General features: G+C 38.6%; 1 protein-coding gene across 14 annotated transcripts in view; it reads left to right on the top strand.

Annotated features, from left to right (window-relative positions):
* The window catches only part of PCM1 (pericentriolar material 1), an 83,042-nt gene that overhangs the window by 34,820 nt on the left and 24,835 nt on the right, over positions 1-23,387 (top strand). For 9 of the 14 annotated variants that reach the window (XM_045821741.1, XM_045821737.1, XM_045821740.1 and 6 more), the window contains 12 exons: positions 1,227-1,381; positions 1,527-1,656; positions 2,654-2,794; positions 3,512-3,702; positions 5,176-5,376; positions 6,869-7,088; positions 7,193-7,338; positions 7,810-8,000; positions 9,285-9,456; positions 9,618-9,695; positions 13,852-14,207; positions 19,299-19,463. In XM_045821741.1, coding sequence (XP_045677697.1) covers positions 1,227-1,381; positions 1,527-1,656; positions 2,654-2,794; positions 3,512-3,702; positions 5,176-5,376; positions 6,869-7,088; positions 7,193-7,338; positions 7,810-8,000; positions 9,285-9,456; positions 9,618-9,695; positions 13,852-14,207; positions 19,299-19,463 — 2,146 coding nt within the window. The remainder of the gene's footprint in view (positions 1-1,226; positions 1,382-1,526; positions 1,657-2,653; positions 2,795-3,511; positions 3,703-5,175; positions 5,377-6,868; positions 7,089-7,192; positions 7,339-7,809; positions 8,001-9,284; positions 9,457-9,617; positions 9,696-13,851; positions 14,208-19,298; positions 19,464-23,387) is intronic. The other 5 variants (XM_045821747.1, XM_045821750.1, XM_045821748.1 and 2 more) reach the window with 2 other exon arrangements.

Here is a 23,387-nt window from a genome sequence, read left to right on the forward strand (position 1 = left end):
AATGTTTGATGAGTTTTACTTATTTTACTAAGCGTAATTTTTGTGTTCTTACATTTTTTTAATAGTCTCTTTCCCAAGAGACTCAGGAGAAGGTCTATAAGCGGTTATATAGTTATGATTATATAAAGCTTTTATTACTCTTATTGATTAGATTAGCTTGGACAACTTACATGGCCCTTATGAAACTTTATGTGTCTTAGAATACAGTAATTTTTTGGTCAATTACTTTGTTTTCATGTTAGAACTCTATCATTTCAGTTGTTCAGACATCTTCATACTATCATCTGAAACATCATGCAGTGTTTTGTATCTTTTGTCCTAGTTTAATTTTTCCACTTTTTATTGCATGAAAATGCCTCAAGATTTAACTTCTTTATTTTTCTGAGTCCCAACCCAGTTACTCTCTAATCTTCCTCTCCATACTAGTAATGAATTAGGTCTTTAGATTGTGAAGACCAGAAAAACACTCTCTGCAAACTTAAAATTAATCAGTTGGTTTTGTAACTGAATTATCATTAACTGTTCAAGGTTTTATTAGAATGGTTTCCAACGGTTAAAGTTTTAATTGAGGACTTCAGAGAAAGCATGAGTAAATACAAAATATAGAGACTTAAATCTGTTTAAGAAAACAAAGTAGTTCATCCTAAACCTCCTATTTTAATAAGTGCGTTGATTTCAATAAAGGGTATGATTCTACTGTTAGGACGGTAAGAACTTGAGTTGTATTTCCAGTAATTATTGCAGATTTGAATGGTATAATATTACTAGTTTTCATATTGCGAGCCATTGGCATTTGGTAAACTAAATACAATGAGGAAATGGAAAATTTTAAGTAAGTAAGTGACAGTAGACATTGATTATTTGAAATTGTTCATGTAGCAGTTAAATCTTAAGAACTATCTAATAGTAAGAGCTCCCAGCTCCAGTAGTTTATTTTTTATCTGCATGTTTTTTTCTTTGATAGCTCAGTACCTGGTCAAGATAAGAAAAAGCAGCTTAATATTTGTCATTACTGGATAGTAGGCAGCTTAAATTTTAAATGTACTATTTCTACTTTCAATACTTCATTTATTGCCGTTGGTAGAGGATAAACTTCAGTGTTCTCTAAAAATTTCTACTTTCTCTACTTTTCTAATTTTCTTATGTAACTTTGACAGACTAGTATTATTTACTAAAGTATGAATTGGATATGTAAAGATTATTTTAATATAATGATGTGATTTTAGGATGATGACGCAGTAGAACAAGGAGCTGTTTCTGCCAGCACTTCAAATTTGGATGATTTCTACCCAGCAGAAGAGGACACCAAACAGAATGCGAATAACACCAGAGGAAATACCAATAAAATACAGAAAGACACTGGAGTAAATGAAAAGGCGAGGTATGTTATGTTCATAGACTTCGTTTCATAAAAGTTTAGTCCCTCTGTAGAGAAAGTACTTGGCTAGGTGTACTGTATTACATCATGCTTAATGCTTTCATCACATGTACTGGAGTCCACAACTTTAATGTCAATTAAATTACAGAGAGAAATTTTATGAGGCTAAACTACAGCAGCAACAGAGAGAACTCAAACAATTGCAGGAGGAAAGAAAGAAACTGATTAAGATTCAAGAGAAAATTCAAGCATTGCAAAAGGCATGTCCTGACCTACAGGTAAGTAGGAAATTTCTCTTACCACTTCTCTGAAAAAAGATGTCTGAAACTCTGTGTTGATTAAAAGTGCCTTTTCTAGTACTGATATGACAGATTTGTATCTTAATTTTATGATCAATGAAATGGATGAACTGTTGAAATGGGCAAGGGATATACATTTACACAGAAACATAACCACATAGTAATTGATTGATTCTTTCTATTCTTTCACTTGATGGGTTAGCTAGCTGTAGATTCAGAACGTGAGTATAACTGTTAAAATAGTCTGGTTTCAGCTTTGTAATTCAGGGACTAGTATTTCCATTTCTTACTGGCCTAAAATTATATTAGAAAACTCTTAAGCCATCATGAATTTATCCAAGGAAATTAATTAAAATATTTTATTTGTAGTTCAGATGCTAACTTTACATACTTTTGTTTATTCGTAGCACTCTATGCGTCGGTCTTTGAGACTAATAGAGAATGAATGATCCTTGACCATGTCAGATAAGCAGGGGCAGGGTTAATATGGGAAGGAAATGCCAATTCTTTTTGAGACCTGTTTTCCCTAAAATTTATTGGTTAGGTTTATTCTTCAGTCACTTTATTTTCAAAGAAAGGGAAACACATCAAATAATATTTCTAATATAGATGTTTATTTTCTAGACTCCTAACCTTTTCTACTTTGTCTAATCCTTTTTCCCTTGTCCCCAATCTAAACAATGTCCGGAGGAATAAATACCTGAGTCGGGTTGAGTATATGAAATTTCACACAGTAACATTTTACTTTTCTTGTCTCTCTTGTTCCTGAAGGTTGGTTACTACTCATCAACTTCAGCCTGGGTTTTCATCTTTGTTTTGTTATGTCTGATTTTCTTTGAATCATGATATAAGTTGAGGTTTGGTAATAAATAAAACACATTACTAGAACCCTAGAAGAGTACTAAAATAACTGCTTTTATGAAATTAACACAAGTGCTTTAATTCCTCATAATTTTTACTAATCCTTTTTTTTAAGCTGTCAGCTACTAGTGCGGGTAATTGTCCCACAAAAAAATATATGCCAGCTGTCACTTCAACCCCAACTGTTAATGAAAATGAAACCAATACAAGCAAATCTGTTTTTGAGCCTGAAGTTTCTTCAGTAGTAGATAATGAGGTATTGTATATTGCACCCTGTTGTTCTTGAGTCTTAAGCCACAGCTTGTTTTAAAATTTATTTTTCAATTACAGTTGACATACAATATTATATTAGTTTCAAGTGTACAAGATATCTTATTAGACATTTATATACCTTACGAAGCAATCACCCTGATAAGTCTAGTACCATCGGACACACAGTTATTATGGCTTTTTTGACTATTCCCTGTGCTGTGTAAGTCGCATCTTCAGAAGGGAAACTGAGTATCTGTAAAACATGTTCTTAAATGTAGCCTGTTTCGTGTCTTTCAGTTGGGGAAAGAAATACTTTTGTCAAAATGTAATTAATTTGGGATCTCTTCAGAATAGTCTTGATCTTTATTAGCAAATATTTGGCAGTATTATATGTAAAGGATAGGTGCAGCAGGTAATCATCATTTCAGTTAAAGAGACCTATCCTTAGGTGTTTTACTTTATATGTGATTTGTAGGAAACATAACTTTGTCTAAATAGTTGGTGTGTGGGGTGCTGCTTTTTTTTCATTAAGAATTAATAATTCCCTTATATTTTCTTATTAAAATATTATTTTAACCTTAGTGGATATTTCAGTATAAAAAGGATAGAATGAGATCAGAAATATTTGTTGGTACTGACAAATAGTATTAGCTGGCTGTTCTTTAAGGGGAAAACAAATCCAAATATTGACACTAACTTGACTCTAATTTTTAATTAATAGCTTTGGTCAGAAATGCGCAGACATGAAATTTTAAGGGAAGAGCTGCGACAGAGGAGAAAGCAGCTTGAAGCCCTGATGGCCGAACACCAGCGGAGGCAGGGTCTGGCTGAAACCGCGTCCCCAAGGGCCGCTTCCTTGAGAAGTGATGGGTCTGAGAATCTGTGTACTCCTCAGCAAAGCAGAACAGAAAAGTGAGTGAGTCGTGTAGACCATGCTTTTAGCCTCGCCCGCCTGGGGCCTGCAGGCTGGCAGGCCTGTTACCCCTCTCCATCCCAGCACAGATCCGCGCCAGTGAGGGCAGTATTGAAGCGTCACCTTTGTGACTCAGTGTCACTAAATTGAGCTACTTCCTGTTCAGACTTCTCATAGCATCATCTTTCTGTCTTTTTTTTTTTTTTTTAATTACTAAGACACTTGGTCAAATGGTGATACAGATTTTTGATTGTATGACCCTTGTTTTCTTAGTTAAGTTTTAAGCTATGAAAAGGACATTTTTGATACTTTGTAGTGCTATTCTATCAGGCCAGAAATAAGCACTTTTTTACTTAAATTGAGCATCTGCTGTTTGTAAGTTTCTAGTGTCTAGCATTTAAGTTTGACATTTTCACATCTAGAATATTTCTGAATGACTTGTGTATCTGTGATCAGTTAATTGCATATCTATATAGTAGTGTTCATACCTAAAATTTTGAAATCCAGGTTTGTCGTGGCTTTACATTTTGATATTTTTAGATGGCATTTCTGGTACACTGCACCAAGCCTCACTCTTCTTAGAAAAACCTGTTCTGTTCTTGGAGCCCCCATATATATTTATTTAGTGATCAGACTGTATCTACAGTATTTTATTCTATTCAGACTACTACACATTTATACTTCGAGTTCTTTAGATAGTTTTGATAAACATCTAGTTTATCACAGGACAGAAGTAACTAAGTTAAAATTAAGTAAAATTAGAATTCATTTTCTGAGTGACACCATTCATATTTTAAGTATTCTTTGGTCATATTTACCTAGTGAATATGAATTCCTAGTGACTGCTCTGTTGGATAGCACAGAAATCGATTACTATGGCAGAAAGTGCTGTTGGCCAGCTCTGATCTAGAAAATTGTTATTGGAAGAAAGGAAAGTTGAGGGGGGTTTAGTTTAGGAAAAAAAATTCCAGGGGCGCATATGATTATTGTTTTAGTTTATTTGAAGAATTGTTTTGTGGAAGGCAGAGTAAATACATTTTATAAAGCAGCAGTGGGGAAAGTACCACCCATCTTGTAGTTACTAAGATTAAGTGAAATTTTGCCCCATCCGGGTAGCTCAGTTGGTTATAGCGTCGTCTGGATACACCAAGGTTGCAGATCGATCCCTGGTCAGGGCAGCATGGACGAATCAGCCAGTGAGTGCATAGATAAGGAGAACGACAAATTGATGTCTGTCTGTCTGTCTGTCTGTCTGCCTGCCTGTCTGTCTCAGTAAATTGAATGAATGAATGAATGAATGAATGAATGAATGAATAAGTAAATAAATAGAATTTTCTCAGCATTAGATGGACTGTATGCACACACACCCGTATGTGCACACACACAAATGCGGTACACATCTGCACATGGCAGGGGGTAAAGTGTTTAGTTCGTCTCCAGAATGATCTCTTGGTTTTTGACTCAATCTCTAGAACAATGGCAACGTGGGGCGGCTCTACCCAGTGTGCACTGGATGAAGAAGGAGATGAAGATGGTTACCTTTCTGAAGGAGTTGTTCGGACAGATGAAGAGGAAGAGGAAGAACAGGATTCCAGTTCCAATGATAACTTTTCAGTATATCCTCCCAATAGCACGAATCATAACTCTTACAATGCAAAGGAAACTAAAAATAGGTTAGTTTCACTGTTTTAAGTTTTTGCTTGATTTGAAGAGTTTCAGGTTTTTCTCAGAAACAGTGGGGTGTCTTACAGTATAGTTAAGGGGCTCAGACCCACAAGACTTCCATCACTTCAGATGCCAGTCGTAAGCCCCAAGTCTCCAGGGAACCCACACTTCTGTCTGACATGGCTAGTAATCTGGGGGTTCCCATAAGCCTTCTTCAGCTTTCATAATTTGCTAAAACAACTCATGGGGCTCAGGAAAACGCTTATATTTACTGGTTTATTATAAAAGGTACAACTCAAGAATAGCCAAATGGAAGAGACGCATAGGGCAAGGTTTGGGGCTGTGGATCTTGCATGCCCTGTCTGGGAGCACCGTGCCCTGCACTCCATCCCGGAAGCTTCCTAACCATTGCCTTGTGTAGCAGTTTCACGGAGGTTTCATTGCATGGGCACGGCTGATCAAATCATTGGCCATAGGCAGTTCAGTTTAATCTCCGGCCCCTTCTGTGCCATCCTTGGAGTTTAGGGAATGGGGCTAAACGTTCCAACTCCTCTCGTCACCAGGCTGGGTTTTCTGGTGAAAAAGACCAGCCCCCACCATACACCTGTCGGTGGCCTGTGTAGAGTCATTAGCATAAACTCAGATATGGTTCACAGGGGCTCTTCGTGAATAACAACAGATACCCTGGAGAAACCAAGCGTTGTAGGAGCTCCGCTGGAAGCCTGGGATGAAGACCAAATACACACACATGTATTTTTTAAATTGGGGTGACATGGATAATAAAATTATGTAGGTTTCAGGTGTAGGGCTCTGTAAATACATGGTATATTGTATTGTCTGTTCACCCCAAGTCAAGTCTCCTTGCATCACCATTCATCCCCCCTTTATCCTCCTGTACCTCGCCCAACCCTCTTTTCCTCCGGTAATCATGCTGTCGTCTGTGTCTGTGAGGTTTGTTTTTGCTTAATCCCTTTATTTTTCCCTATAATAATTTTTTATTATACCACAAGAATGTTGCCAAGATAAATCTCAGCTAAACTGGATCAAGGTTCATAAGCTTTGATCTTTGCTCTTGTTTTGAAGAATTTAGCAAAAATTTTTAAATTGTAGATAGTAAAAAAGGTCTGGCAACAAAGATACTACATTATTATAAGTGAAAAATGTTTCATGAATAAAAGGTAGCAAAGTAGTTGTACTCCATGGTGTCATGTGGGTTAGCTTAAAGCATGGAGAATGAAAAACTGCTTGTGATAATACTTTCATGTTGCAGTATACAGAATTATATGGATCCTTTTGTGTAAAACATAAATGAAAAAACTGGAGAAGAATAAGAAATTATAATTGTATAAGGCTAAAAACCTAGAATCTTGACCCCCTTTATTTTCCCTGCTTTTTGAGTCCTTTGAACTTAAAAAGAGAATACTGACCTGTGGTTTCTTGCTAGATTTTAAAAACCAAATAATTATGTAGGATGACTTAATATTCTAAATTTCTTGTTAGGTGGAAGAACAATCGCCCCTTTTCAGCAGATGGAAATTATCGTCCCCTAGCCAAGACCAGACAACAGAATATCAGCATGCAGCGTCAGGAGAACCTCCGCTGGGTGTCAGAGCTCTCGTATGTAGAGGAGAAAGAACAGTGGCAAGAACAGATTAACCAGCTGAAGAAACAGCTTGATTTCAGTGTCAGTATTTGCCAGACTTTGATGCAGGACCAGCAGGTAAAATGTACTGTGAAAGAAATGTTTTTTTTACCCTGTTTTAAAAGCAGTGCGCATTTTTCTCAGGTCCTCAGCAAAGAGTACGGAACGTTTTCTTTCCGTAGGCTCTGTCTTGTCTGCTGCAGACCCTCCTCACGGGCCCGTACAGTGTCATGCCCAGCAACGTCGCGTCGCCTCAGGTGCACCTCATCATGCACCAGCTGAACCAGTGCTACACGCAGCTGACGTGGCAGCAGAATAACGTGCAGAGGTACTCCGTCTCTTCCGGGCAGTGCGGCTCTGCTGCGAGTTGCCCTCTGGGGCAGAGGGGCGTGAGCCGAATTACATACTCAGATGCTCTCTATCGCCTGACAATTTTGTCAGCAGTGGTTGTCCGATGTTCCCCTTTAATATTGTGGACTTTTGTTTAAAAATTTATGCTATTCAACTTTACACTTAGTAGGTGAATTGTGTGTAACTATACCTCAGTAAAGCTGTAAACAAGAAAAAAAACAATGTGTTTCTTACAGTTGTACCTACCATCTGATAGAAGTACCAGGTGCAGTTCTCGTTCCAAAGGCTGAGTTGCTGAAGTAAGCCTTCAGGACAAGCAGATATTTGTTGTAGCAACTAGCAGAGCAGTTCGTCTCTTCTGCATGCTATTGAATCACTTCTTAGATAATACTTTTTCTGAATGTAATGTAGCTGATTTTTAAAACACCGACTTCTTAAATTTTTACAGGTTGAAACAAATGCTAAATGAACTTATGCGCCAACAAAATCAGCATCCAGAAAAATCTGGAAGCAAGGAAAGAGGCAACAGTGCATCACACCCTCCTTCTCCCAGTTTGTTTTGTCCGTTCAGCTTTCCAACACAGCCTGTAAATCTGTTTAACCTACCTGGGTTTACTAATTTTTCATCATTTGCACCAGGTAAGTGACTGGAAACCTAAAGGGAAAATAAATAAGTACGCTGTGTTCGAGAATATCATTTGCCTATTACATGAATATTTATCAGTCTCTTTTAGAGTGGTAGGAAATGTTGCAAAGAAAGTTACAAATCCCTTTCTACTTTATAGTAAAAACTTAAGCTTGATATGGTTGCTAAGGAATTAAATACACAATTATGAGTGATTACTAAGTCTTATATGTGTGAATTATTTAACAACTATTTATTAAGGAGAAAGGGAATTAATGTATCTAATGGCTACTCTACACCAGGCACTAGGTAGCACGTTGAGAGAGTAAAGCTGAATAACATAGTGTTCCTCTAGAGGAGCTTCATGTCTCGGCAGGGAGACATACCACTAAACTAAAGGTGAGTACCTAGTATAGGGTTACATTTAATTTTATTTAGCTTAGGCTTTTACTCAGACTTTTTTCCTGCATGCATTGTGAGTCAGACACTATATAAATGACTGGGACTCAAAGAGGACTGAGACTAACTCTTCAAGGAACTTAGAGTCTAGTGGAGATGCTACGGATGTTAATCAGTGTCTAGTGCGGTGCTGTGGGTGCAAATGAGGTGAGTGGGCTGTTCTACCTTGGGGCAAGACGTCATCAGCAAATGTATTTTCCCAGCAAGAATGTGTTATTTAAGCTAAAAAATGAACCTAATTTATTTCCAGGAAATAAGGGAAAGGACTTACTAATCAATGGAACCACTTGGAGTTACAAAGCAGTGAAACAGTTTATCACTTAGGGAATTTAGAGGTCATTTAAGTATGGCTAGTGTTTAGGCCTGTGGCCAGGTCAGTAGCACAGGTGTTCTGTGCCATGCGAAGCAGCTTAGACTTGCTGTTGTAGACGAGAGGGGCCATTGAAGAGTCTGAGCAGGGAGATAGCATGAAATACATGACTAGGAAATGGAAGGCTGTTTGCAGGAGTACCAGGGAAAGACATTCTGGGGGTCGGACAAGTTACGTAGTTACGTGACCAGTTGGATGAGGTGAGTCATGAAGAAAGAGGAATTGAAGATGTTGCCAGAGCAGATACAGGAGGAGAGAAGATTTGGTGGAAGGGCTTTGTGAGTATAAATATAAATAAAAATACCACAGTGTGTTTTCTTAACAGGATTATAAAAACAATTCTTAATTTTGACTAACAACTTTTTGTTTTGATGGATATGAATGGCACATTAATTACAGATGTCTTTTGATTTCACAGTAAGGCTGAAGATGCTTTATTGTTGTCTTACCCATTGCTTTTACTTACTAGGTGTGAATTTCAGCCCTTTATTTCCTTCTAATTTTGGAGATTTTTCTCAGAATATTTCTACATCCACTGAACAGCAGCAACCATTAGCCCAGAATTCTTCTGGGAAAACAGAATATATGGCTTTTCCAAAACCTTTTGAAAGTAGTTCTTCTATTGGAGCAGAGAAACAAAGGTAACTCAGTCGCTAACACAATTCCTTATGTGCTTAAGAGTTCACATTAATCTCTTGTTCTATAATTTAATTTTGTTTATATACATTTAATTATATGTTGTGAAGACACAGTTAGGGTATTCGTGATTGTTTGGCTTGACATCTCGCCTGATGTCTCTCAGGCACGCACCTGCTGCTAGCCCCGGCACAAGAGCAGCGCAGCATTTTGACCAGTGTCCCGGGAGAGTCACTGTGAAAGGGTAAGACCTGACCCCTGCAGCGTCTTTAAGTTCCCGATGCAGGACCGACAGCTGACTGCTAGAGGACAGTTGTTGTCAAGTGACGGTGCCCTGACCCGATTCGGAGCCCCCGGCCGGGTTGTGCTCCTGAGGCCTGTCCCCAGGCCACGTGGGGGACTGCTGGGCTAGAAAAGCAGCTTTAGCCGAGGAAGTTGTGGTGATGTGTGGTATCAGTCATATAATTTCTTTATCTCTGTCTCAACATCTATTATCTTTTAATGTGATATTCTGATCAAATACAATTTTGACTCAATGTCAAACACGAGTTGTGTTGGATCAGGTTGATCATTCTGTAAGCACATTTATAGCTAGATAAACAACACCAGTAACCCATAAAATGATTTTGATAGCCAACTGGTGAAAATAAAGACTTTTCATTGTTAACTTCAGAAAAAACTTATTACTGTTTTTTCATTTTTAAATCATTTTCCTTTTCAGTTACTTTCGACATACATTATTGTATTAGTTTCAGGTGTACTCCCCAGTGATTAGACGTTATGTAACTTACTAAGGGATCACCCCGATACATCTTGCACTCATTTGGCACCATGCACAGTTACTAGAATATCACTGACTATATTCCCTGTGCTGTACTTTACATCCCCACTATTTCGTAACGACCAATTTGTGTTTCTTACTCTCTTCGCCCTTTTCACCCATTCCCTTAATGGTTCCATCTTGCAACCATTAAAATATTCTCTTACCTGAGTCTATTTCTGTTCTGTTTATTTTGTTTTTTAGATTCAGTCGTTGCCATTTTATTCAAATTGTTTATCTTTCTTTTTCTTCTCAAAGAAGGCCTTTAACATTTCATATAACACTCATTTGGTGGTGATAAACCCCTTTAGCGTTTTCTTGTCTAGGAAGCCTTTACTTATCCTTCAATTCTAAATAATAACTTTGCTGGGTAGAGCAGCCTTGGCTGGTCGTGCTTGCTTTCATCATTTTGAATACATCTTGCTAATCCCACTGGCCTGCAAAGTTTCTGTTGAGAAATCAGCTGACAGTCTTACGGGAGCTCCCTTGTAGGCAACTAACTGCTTTTCTCTTGCTGCTTTTAAAGAGTCTCTCTTTCTCTTTAACCTTTTGATTTTAATTATTATGTGTCTTACTGTGGGCCTCTTTGGATTTATCTTGTTTGGGACACTGTGCTTCCGGGACTTGTGTTCATTTGCTTCACCAAGTTAGGCAAATTTCTTGTCATTTTTTCAAATAGGTTTTCAATTTCTTGCTCGCTCTCTCCTCTTTTTGGCACACCCATGATGCCAATATTGGTACCCTTGAAGTTGCCCCAGAGGCTGCTTACACTATCCTTTGTTTGTTTGTTTGTTTGTTCCGATTGGGTGCTTTTTGCTTCCTTATATTCCAAATTGCTGATTGGATTCTCAGCTTCATCTACTGTACTGTGGATTCCCCGTAAGTTATTCTTCATTTCAGTTAGTGTATCCTTCATTTCTGACTGCTTATTTTTCATGATTTCTGTGTCCTTTTTTATGCTGTTGAAGTTCTCAGTTCATTGCACATCTTTATAACCCAGTGTTTTGAACTCTGCATCTAGCAGAGTATTCAAATGGAAACAGTCTTGCTTGTTTCCATTTTGTTTAGTTCTTTTCCTGGAGTTTTTACTGTGTTCATTCATTTAGGATGTGTTTGTCTCCTCATTTTGGCAGCTTCCTTGTGTTTGTTTCTGTGTGTTAGGTAGAGCTGCTGCGTCTCCAGGCTTGGTGAAGTGACGTAATGTAGTAGGTGTTCCATTACCCAGTGTCACAGCCTCCTGATCACCCAAGCTGGGCACTTGAGGGGTGCCCCCTGTGTGGGCTGAGTATGCCTTCACATTGTAGTTGAGCCTTGACTGCTGTCGGCACCTCTGTGGGAGAGATGGACTCCCCGACCAGTCACTGCAAGGACTGGCTATGACCACCAACCCTGAACACCGTGGAAGTTCATCTGTACGGGGGCCCACCCCACAGTGCAGGACTTATTTACTTCAGTGGGGCTCTGGTACTGCTGAGTCCACCCCTGGAATTGGGGCGGTGATGCTTCGATGTGGTCTCAAGTTGTCCACTGAGTGCTCTGGTTCTGGGGCCTCCGGGGAGGTGCAGGCTGAGGTCACCTGCCGCCTGTGTTCTTCCCTAGGGCCACCTGACATGAGCTACAGAGCAGTCTGCAGATGGCTGCTACTCATGCTGGGCTCAGAGGTGCCTGGGGGAGGCCAAGCAGCACGCGGAGGCCTGCTGCCACTGGTGCAGGGCCGGGGGCCATGTAGCGAGAGGTACCGGGCACGCTGAGGCCAGGTGCTGCTTGTTTGGGAGCCTTTAGGAAAGTAAAGCATGAGCCAAGGTGGGCCATTCGTGCCAAAAACATCTTTTTCGAATGATGAAATGTTAGAGGTCAGTTGAGCCTAGTATTTGTTCTGAGAGAATGTCTCTATGATTTTGTCTTTCCCAGCCCTTGACAGACATATAAATCACAGTATTCTTCCCTTTAGTTACGGAATTGAGCAGATCTCGGCTCTTGAAGCAGCAGTGTGTAAATCATGTAAATCCTTGACTTCCTTGATTAATCAAAAACTCATAAATTCAACTTTATATTTGCTTCTGGGAGTCCTGTGACTGATCCGCCCCCAGACTTTGTTTTTCTTAGCTGTACTAACCATTTTTTCCTATTAGTAAATCTCCTGTTGCTTTATGAAAGTATTCTATTGTCAGAGGCTAACAGTATTTAGCGTACATTTGCCATTCAGAAATGAGGTTTGAGTGAATCTCCATCATAAGCAATAAACACTGTTTCAAAGCTTTAGTGAATAGCCTACCCTACTGGAAGGACTCTACTTTGTTACTATCCATATTTTATATATAATCGATGGTAAAAAAGGACAGCCATGGATATCTAACGTTGTTGTAGATGTTCGACCTACTTCAGATTGGACCTGATCTCCTCCCCAAAATCTCAGCTAATACGGGTTCCCTGAATTGAATGGCTGGAGAAGATAAGCAGTGAGATGGAACATTGCAGTTCTGGGCCGGGGCCAGAAAACCCTTCCTGTGAAGGCTAGATGGTATACATTGCAGGCCATACAGTACTCTTCAGGCCTGCTTATCGCTGCCATTTTTACACAAAAGCAGCCATAAACAATATGTAAAGAATGAGTGGCTGTGTTTCAGTAACACTTTATGGGCTCTGAAGTTTGAATTTCTTGTAGTTGTGTTGCAAACTTTCCTCCTTCGATTTTATTTTTTTCAACCATGCGAGAATATAAACATCATTTTAGCTCACAGGCCATACAAAAACAGGCAGCAGCCCCAATCTGGCCTGCAAACTGCAGGTTTGCTCACGTTAGTATTAAGTTCTGTCAGTCAGTGTCTCCCAGATTACGTTCTTAGGTCTGGAACATTGTTGTCCATGTTGGGTTCTGTGATCAAAGGTTTGGGACATCTAACTCTGTTCCCGTCCAAGACTTTGTATCAAGTACATTGGCATACTAAAAGTTCTGAGGAGTCCTGTAGACTTACTTAACTTTGTTTCGACTGTATTTTGACTGTATTATTATTTAGATGACCAGTGAATGCTTGTTTAGATATTAAAGGATGCTGGTGTTGAGTGGATAAAACTTGAAACTGACACCAGACCGATAGAACTAAACCACACTTCGAGTGTGGAGAAGGGAAGAACTGCTTGCGTGGCCCTTGTTTTCACCCAGTTCCTGTTCTAGCTGAGCTGCGTCACATGACACACATGCGTGTATGTCTCAGACCCTCTGCTGTAGATCCTTCTGGGTTGTTCCTCCACGTTTTTTGTCCTCCTTATGTACCATCTTTCCTTGATTTTTCTTTCCTGGTCTTTTGTGTTACGAATGCTAGATCTTTGGTTTGGGACTTTTGCCGGTGAAAATGGTTTAGTGATAAGGGTTGAATATTAAAGTTTTAAGATAATTTAGAACACCGGCTTATTGAATATTTGCATATTTAATGCATATTTTTGTGTAAATATTTTATAGGCTGTTGATTTTATTTACTGAAATCTAGTAAACTATATTTTGAGTACTATATCGGGAGTTTGCAGTAAACTTGGAAATCTATCATTGTAATCTCTAAAAACTTATTTTCTTTGGTGTAAGGAATCAAAAGCAGCCCGAAGAGGAGATGGAAAACAGTAGAACACCATGGTTATATGACCAAGAAGGTGAAGTAGAAAAACCATTCATCCAGACTGGATTTGCAGTGTCTGTAGAGAAGACTACAAATAGCAATCGCAAGAATCAGTTAGATACCAGCAGAAGGCGCCAGTCTGACGAAGAGTCGTTGGAAAGCTTTAGCAGCATGCCTGATCCAGTGGATCCGACCACTGTGTCGAAAACATTCAAGGCGAGGAAAGCCTCTGCACAGGCCAGCCTGGCATCTAAAGACAGAACTCCCAAGTCGAAGAGTAAGAAGAGGCATTCTGCTCAGCTGAAAAGCAGAATTAAAAGTGTTGGTAAGTATTTAAATCTGTTGAATGCTGATCAGGATAAATGTTGGCAACATTACTCTGGCATGTTGACATAATTTTATTTCAGTATGGTTAGATGGGTGGGCACTTTTAGAAGTATTTGAACAAAGTCATTTTTAGTTAACTATAATTTTTTTTACAAAATTTATCATACAGCTGTTAATGTTGTATATATTTAAAACATTGCACTTTGTGCTTCTTAAAGCCTCTTATATTTCTTATATAAATGGTTACTGTGAACTCAGATCTTTTTCCAAATCTTGTAGGTTACTTAAGAACTATTAAAGTCCTAGTTTTACTATTCTCTTTTACTATCACGTCTTGCTCTACATTCAACACTTTAGTCGTGACTTCTGGTTAGGTCCTTGATTGATTCATTTAAAGAAATGTGGGCCTCTAACTACATTGCAGTCTTTGACTGTCATAGATGAAACAGCCTTTTTAAAAAGTTCACTGTTGGCCTTCCTGAACCGAAGTATAACATTAACTCATGTTTTGTCAAATCTTGTTTACCATTGAGTATCATATCGGTTCTCTTTATAGTGTTAACTACATGCCACTAAAATTTTTTTTCTGTGACTTTAAAACTTTTGCTATGGTTATTTTAAAGAATTTAATGAATGTTAACACTAGGTTAAAGTCAATTTTACTGGCTAAAATCTGGAATATTAGTGAAAGGATGCTGCTTCTTCAAGTTTACAAAGGATACTTTTCAGCTGTGTCTTTGATTGGTTCTGGTTTCAAAGAGATAGTATTTGGTGCTTAAGAACAAAGTGTTCCAGTCTTGTAAGAAGAAAAATTTTCAAAATCGCTGTACTCGGTTAATTCCCTCTCTTGGAAACTCACATACATAGAAGTATAGTAAAGGTCCTGAAGAATGGCACAGTTATGTATTTTAAGCTTTAGAAAGTCTTTGTATGTAAAGGTACATGTTATTGTTTGTGAAGTAAGATTTAACACATTATGTGATAATCATCTTAAACTGCAGCTAACATTCAGACTTGATGAGTTGAACGTGATTTCTTGCCTTGCTGGATGTTTCGGTTATCAAACCTATAATTTGGTTACCAGACCCATAATTTGGCTACAATCTACAAGGCCCATTTCCTCTTTTGATATTATTAGAGAGAGTAGAAGCATATATCATACATTTTCCTCATTTTTTTCTTGGAGAATGGACTAGAATTGTTAATGTACTGACTTCTGGGTGTTGCCCATTGCTGCGTCTCTTCATTTCTCCCCTCTCCCCGTTCTGTGACTCGCTAATGGAGATTGAGATGAAATAGATGTTAAGCATAAGCATTAGGCATGGCAAGACCTGACAGATGTGACCAGTAAAGAAACAGCCCTTTTTAGATTCAGAGAGTTTATTATTTACGTAGAGAAAGGAAGAGGAGCTAAAGGTGCCAGCTCCCCGTACCCCTCGTCCCACACACCACAAGGTGACGCCGAAACCAGAGGGCCCAGATGACAGGTAGGAGGACATACATGAGCGGTGGACACCTGTTGCTGAGAAACCACTGCTGTGCTGTAGCTACAGCCACATTACAGAGTGGAGTTGTGCACATGGGGTGTGACAGAAAGGTCTCCCGTCGTCAGAACCAGGAGGAGATGGAAAGCTCTCATGACAGCTTTCCGGAGGAACGGGCGAGGTGAGGGGGAATGGCCACACGGCAGCTTCTCACAAGCCTCGCGTGTTCCCGGGTTCCACGTTCCAGGAGGACTGTCACGTGGCCCTCTGCCGAGGCCGCTTCAGCTGCAGTTCACAGTGCTCACCTGCGTGGCTCGTGTGGGTACATGCAGGGCCCCCGGGGCGCCAGGCTGGGCTGCTTCCCTACATTGCTTCCTACGTGGAAGTCCCGTTTCCACTGGCTACGTCAGCCGCGCACGCTGAGAAGAACAGAGTGGGTGCAAGGGAAGGAGTGATGCTGTGGGACCGGGGACAGCACCCTTGCAATAATGACCGCCATGTGCTGCTGCTGCTCTGGCGGGCTTACTAGCCTGTGCTGCTCTGGAGTGTTGTTAACGTTCTCTAGCTGCCCTGTTCTCCCTGGAGGGTTCCTGTCAGAGTGCCCCAGGGAGGGGTAATGCAACCACACACCAGTGCCTTACCTTTGGAAGGCTAGCCCTTGATGTTTTCAATTTGGGAATCAAAGAAAATCATTGTTATGTATGTATGCATGTATGTATGTATGTATTCCACATGCTGCTTTTCTCAGTTTCAGCTGTGGAGAGTAAGCTTGTCTTTGAACTGCCTACTTGGGCTCCCCAAAGAGAATTCTGTGTGTGCCACATCATAAATGTTTTAATGTGGGTTAGAATTCATTCAGTACTTTCCACGTTATTCAGTGACAGTAGTCAGAAGCTTAATTTCATTTATGTAAATGTTCTTGTTAGAATAACAGCTTACTTTCAGAGCTTTGTTGGCTATTAGTTAAGCAAACAGTAGTACTACAAACTGTATTATTTTACATACTGCTTTTGGATTCAGACCCTTTATTGTTGGACCTGTTTTATGTGAAGGTCAGAGATAACGAAGAGAGCGCTTTTTCCTGTAAGTTTTGAGTAGAGTGTGGCGAGACTTGAGTCTAAGAGACCAGTGAAGAAACCAGGAACTTAAGTTTGAAATGATGAAGCTCCAACTGGAAAAGTGGCCCTAGAGGCAGAAAGGGAAGATTGGCTCCGGGTAGGGGTCACAGAGAGGCGGTGGGCAGCATATGGGAGCCTGTTGTTAGCACAGCAGCTGCTGTGGGCTGCTGTGAGCCGTTCTTTCAGAGGGTGTCTGGGGCAAAGCCCAGGGCCCTGTGATTCCCGGAGAAAAGTTGATTGAGGAAATCCATGCAACTCTTTTGGTCTTGGCACCTCCCTGCCTTCCAAGAGTAGCGGCAGTCTTGCCTCTTCCGATTACTAATGGACAAGGGTGTCATTGAACTTGTACGTGGCATCTTCCCTACCCTGAACCTCTGAGAGCATTTGTCTTTGCCGCTGAGGAGACTGAGGAGTAGAGAGGCTTTCTCTTACTGTCTCGTGGAAGACTGACAACTTCTTAGCCGGAACATTGCTTTCCCATGGAAGTGAGACCTCCAAGCACTGCCAGCTTGACGCCATTAAAGCTGCCCAGCCTTGGGTCCAGCCCTGACGGTACGTAAGAGCGGTGGCTAGCCTCGTGATTGCCACAGTGCACATGAGAGGGAGGGAGCAGGCCACAGCAGGTCATCTAGTAGAAGCAGAAGTATTGAGGAAATGTACACTTGAACAAAATAACAACTCTCACGGAGGTTGAATTTTAACAAATTCTTTAGAACTAGAAAAAAAATTATTTTCACATACAGTGTTTAGATTATTTGAAAAACAGGATGAATGTTATTAAGTCCCAAATTAGTGGCCCAGAAATTTGAGGGGAAGAATTATGTAATTACCTGAAGCACAGTACTAAGAGAGAAAAATCAAGTTTTTGAAAATCATTAGAGGCTTAAAGACAGATCTTGGAGCTCTGACATACAATGACTTCTAAAGGGGAACTAAAAACAGGTAGAGGGGTAATTAAATAATAAAGGGGATCTTTAGAGAAGAAAGATTTGGGACCGCAGATCAAAACAACAGCTCTTGTCCAGCCAGGAGCAAGTGGTGGGCGTGGTGTGCACATGCGCACACACATGTTCTGATTGAATTGTAAAATTCTTAAGAAGTTAGTGAAAATCTACTAAGCTTCCAAACTGAAAGAACAAGTTGCAAATGATGAAAAAGAACCTGACAATCAGATAATCATACAACAGAAGAAGTGGAAGAAAATGGAATAATATCCATCCATGGACAAAAAAGAGCTACAACTTAAAAGTCCTGTACTCAGACAAGACACCCTTCGCCTGTCAAGATGAAAGGATACTGGTGTATTCTGCCTGAGGAAAGCTACAGAAACTACACATGAATCAGAGCAGAGACCTGTATCTGGGGGAAGGGGAAAAGAAGGGGAAGCAGTTCAATGACGTAACAGTAGATCAGTTTTAGCTAATAATATAAATTCAAAAGTAAAAGTAAAATATTAGCAAACTTAATCTGCTGGTATGTCAAAAGAATATCAGACCATTGTCAGTAGGGTTTATTACAGAAATGTGATCATGATTCATTATCAGGAAACCTGTGAACATAATTTATTATATCAACAAATTAAAGGATTTGGAAAACAACGTGGAGGTTCCTCAGATTAAAAATGGAACTGCCTTATGATCCAGGTGTGCCACTTTTAAAAATGTATCTAAAGAAACCCAAAACACTAATTTGAAAGAATATGTGCTCCCCTATGTTCACTGCAGCATTATTGACAACAGCCAAGGTACGGAAGCAACCCAAGTGCCCATCAGCAGATGAGTGGCTAAAAAGTTGTACATTCACACAAGGAAATACTAGTCAGCCATTAAAAAAAAAGTGAAATCTTTTTTGCAACATCATGGATGGGTTAGAAAGTATTATGCTAAACAAAATAAGTCAGAGAAAGATAAATGCTATATGATTCACTTATATGTGGAATCTGTAGAAAAAATAAAACAGAAATAGACACAATAGATAGAATATAGAAGAAAAATTTAGTAGAATAGGCTGTGTGTGGGTAAGACTTTTTAAACTAAGTCATTTTACATAAAAGGTATAGTAAGAAGGCAGACATATTTGACTACTTAATGCGCATTACCCTTCTCTCTTTTAGGAGCATTTTATATAGATTGAATGTGGTTTTTTTTCTTGTATTTCCTAATTCTGAAACACTGTTAACTTGGGATTCTAGTTAGAGAATCTGGGTCATATAAGTCTACCATATAGTTTGTGTTTAGATATACTCATTAAAATGGATATAAAGGACAATGAATGACAGAATTTATTACTGCTATCTCAGGCTTCCAAAGATTGTTGCAAAGATATCTCCAAGACATACCATTTACTCTTTCATATTTTATTTACTTTATACCAGGCCTTCACAGCATGCTAAATTGAGTTACCTGTGCTGTTTCACTGTGGAAATCAATTTCCCTTTCAGTTTGAGTTAGTTACAACTGATAATAGTTGTCACTTTTTTTACTCAAGGGTATGAAAGTGCCAGTATGTCTAGCACATGTGAACCTTGCAAAAATAGGAACAGACATTCAGCCCAGACTGAAGAGCCTGTTCAAGCAAAAGTATTCAGCAGACAGAATCATGAGCAGCTGGAAAAAATAATAAAATGTAGTAGGTCTACAGAAATATCTTCAGGTATGTTCCTTTTTGGTTTGCTTTAATTTAAGGATTTCTTCATCCTAGATTTTAAAAGCTGTATTAAAACAAGCTTTAAAATTGGTCTGTCACACTTCTCTGTCATCTGCAAGGTTTTATGTAGATACTACAGTACACTGAAGCTGGAATTTTTTGTTGTTATGATGCTAGCTTTAGACACATTTTGATAAAATTCCAAACAAAAAAACTGTAGTTAACATTGATTTGGAACTCCTAGTCTGAAACTCTGAAAACCTTATCTGAGTAAGAACTCAGGTGTACAGTCCTGTCATTTCCCGGCTTCAAGCCTTTGTCCTTCGTCCTGCCTGCTGGCGCAGGTGCCCGTGCCTTCATGCCTGAACGGGAGGTTTCCGGCCGCAGGCCTTCTGCCCAGAACTTCACCCTTTGCGTGGTCCTGAGTTGAACTTTCCCCACAGCGATCACGCTCTTTGTTACCGCAGCAGTTGTCTTTTCTGCGAGTCCTTTTTGCTCTTGGTGAGTCCTTTTCTCTGCTGGGCTCAAATAATCGTAGTTCTGTAACTCTGAAATTGCATCCAAATGCAAGCCGGGATGGGTTTCCCTTTTTTTCTTTTTTTGTTATTGTTGTAGTCTGTGTAAACCTCCTCTGTTGCCTGTTTCACATTGTCTCGTATTTACCTGTTTAAATGTCTGTATTGCCTTTTTAAGTCCCTCGGCAACAGATACTACTTTTCTTCCTTGCATGTGAAATGCTAGAATGTTACCTGGCGCATGGCAGTTACTCTGTAAGTGTGCACTGAATGAATGGAGCCATGTACTTGCCACTGTTGCAGTTTAAATAAGTGCTGGTACTTTCATAACTTGCGATGACTAAGTTCATCTCAAAGAAATACAGGGAGGGAAGTGGTAAATACAGAGTCTCTGCTTTCCATTGTCAGCAAAGCCCTCGGGGGTGAGAAGGCAGCTCCCACTGTGTTGTGCTTCACTGTCTATAAATTAAAACAGATTACTCATTTCATTTGAGCTTCATAATCTTGTGAGCTGGTTCTGTTTCCATTTGTGGATGAGGATGAGGATGGGTGCACAGTCACATAGGGCACCTGCTTTTTCACAGCACTCATAAAGGGCCAGTAATGTGAACTGGTACAGTTTTTCTTCAGAAAGTCAGGCCTTCAACCCGGTAATCCATACGCATACTGTGCGCATCCATACTCAGGAGACAAAAGTGAAAAAAAAATGGAGATTCAGTGTTTTTTTTAACAGTATAGTTTCAACTATGTTTAAACAAAAATCTGAATGCAAAAAAGACGAAGAAATGCATCAAAATGTTAATACTGGTTTTATCATCTTTAAACTTACATATTTTCTAAAACTTACGTAGTAAATGTTTATTACTTTTGTAATCCCTAAAGAAACATCACTTTTTTTTTCTTATTTTAAAGGGACTTCTTCAAGGTCGTATTGCTTGGAAATGGTAGAGCTGAAGTTTCAATCCTAGTCTGTTAAGTCTAGGATCCTTTTGGCAAAAATTCCAGCTCTGTTGTCCTGACCCCCAAATTTTATAATTTCCATCGCTTTTCACTAGATCTAGTAGTGATACCTTCAAAGAGTAAACATTTGAGTGGCAGGCAGGAACAGGAGCTATTTTGAAAGGCTGTCAGTTACATAAATAATTGATAGTTGGTCATAGAAGTTCAGTCCTTATTATTGTCACTTAGAAAATAAAACGATTGAATTTTGGTGGCTTAAAAAATGTTTGAATAGTGTAAATATACCTTTGTGTGTATTTACGTATTTTCTAAAAAGACTTATTTTTATTGTTAACCATCACCCTAAAATTCTTTATAACATGTAATAGTTTTTGATACGATTATTCAGTTGTAACATGTGTGACTGCCAGTATTAAATTACTCAGCCCTCTTCTTCCTCCAGAGATGAGGAAGGCTCGCCTTGATAAGTTTGTTTCTGAGGGTGAAAGGTAGAGTTTTATTATGATCAGTCACATTAAAAGAAGTTTATAGCAAATCTTTTATTTTCATTGATGAGATTATTTTTAAATAGAGTATAACATTTTAGTTCAGGCAAACAATTTTAAAGAAATTGGCTTATTTTTTATTCACTTCTACGATAGACCCTATCATTACTATTCATACGCATTTTCTGTTCATCCTTATGTCTGCCTTTCCTACAGCACATGCTAGGAGAATACTACAGCAGTCTAACAGAAATGCATGCAATGAAGCGCCAGGTAACAGTATGTTTAGTTTTGGTGTCCACTTTCTGTTAATTTTTTTTCCATTGGTCCTAAAAATCCTTAGTTTTGTTGTTCTAATTTTTTTTAAGTTTTTTATTTTTTTAGATTTAGCCAGTGCATATATGTTACTTGACTTGTAAAAGTCAAAGAAAATTCATATTCACAAAATTCCAAAGCTTTTCACTTATAATTCTTTACTTGGTATAATTGGCTGCTTTTTTTGTTTTCATTTTCTGTTTGTGTATGTAACATAACCAACACATATAGGTAACAGGAAACATTTTTATAATTTTGTGTTTTAGTAAACCATTTAGTATTTAGTATTTGTAAATGCTTGAGAGCATTAATAACTTTTAGAAACAGAACTACAGTTATTTTTAGTTCTGCCTTGTATTTGCAGGTGTTACATGTTGTGTATGACTTCGTTGTAGTTGCTTGTTTTTGATTACCCATCAATATCTATAGAAAATAAACCAATAAACAAAACAACTATGACATGCATGCAAAGACCATGATAAAAAAGGTTATGGAAAAATCACAGATTCCAAAATGTTAATTTTTGTCTTAAACTGTATTTTCATTAAGCATAGTTCTGTGTGATTTAGTATTGTAAATATTCTTTAATTCCTCCTGTATTGCACATGAATGAAAATGAAAGCCTGTTATGAATCTTCAGGGAACTCTAAGCAACAAAAACAAGGACCTGAGACAGACAAAGCTGAATGTGTAGTGGCTTCCTGAAGAAAAGAACTCTGAAAATTGAGAGGGTGAAAACATCATAGAATCATCCCTGACTGAGAGCAAGGGTTTTTTTAGCCTAAACTAATGCATTTTAGTCCAGGAGGAGAAAAAATGGCAAAAACTTTCCACCTCTTTATTGCAGGCAGGAAGGATGAAACGTGTTTGACGTAATTAAGTTATGGGAATAACTTTATCTTTAATGATATATAGTACAGTGGTAATTTTATCACATACAGAAGTATGAAAAATACTAAATATGCTTATTCTTGTATCTTTGAAATAATAAACATTTTCTAAGTTAAACAGCTATGCCAAACTCTAATGTAGTATCTAAATTGAAAGTTTGCACATTGTTATATCTTATCTGGATTTTTCCTGTAAGAGATTTCCTACAGAGATAGTTTTGGTCCTTGCTTATAATATACATTATATTTGTAGTACTGTATCACATTTGGACACTTTAAAATACTAAGAGAACTTTATTATATTTCATTTTATGTTCATAAGTGTCTGAGGCAAGGTGGGGAAGTTGCATGTATATCATTCTTACTGTATTTTACTTATGGAAACTGAGACCCAAAGATGTTAACTTAGGAAGTTAGTAGAAAGGGTTTTTTTAAACCCCATTTGCTTTTCATTTTCTTATTCCTCTTCTGCAAAAAGTAAATTATCTTTGTAATCTTTGTAGATTTATTTGAAAACGTAACAGTTAATATTTCTAATTTTGTTAGAAATTACTGATTTTTTAGAATTTGAATATTTAACTGCTTTATGTTCTACTGTTGTTCCAGAATGTTTACAGAATTTGTTAGCTAGAAGAGCCACTTGGAGATACTTTTTTTCACAGAGGAATCAGAATGGGAATAGTTCCTAATTTGTACTGGAGTATGATTCTGTCATCAATGAGGGTGATAATTCTGTGTTACCAACAAAAGCATATGGCAGAATTG

This window comes from Phyllostomus hastatus, unplaced genomic scaffold (assembly GCF_019186645.2).
Source record: "Phyllostomus hastatus isolate PE091 unplaced genomic scaffold, TTU_PhHast_1.1 phas_scaffold_46, whole genome shotgun sequence".
Lineage (NCBI taxonomy): Eukaryota > Metazoa > Chordata > Mammalia > Chiroptera > Phyllostomidae > Phyllostomus > Phyllostomus hastatus.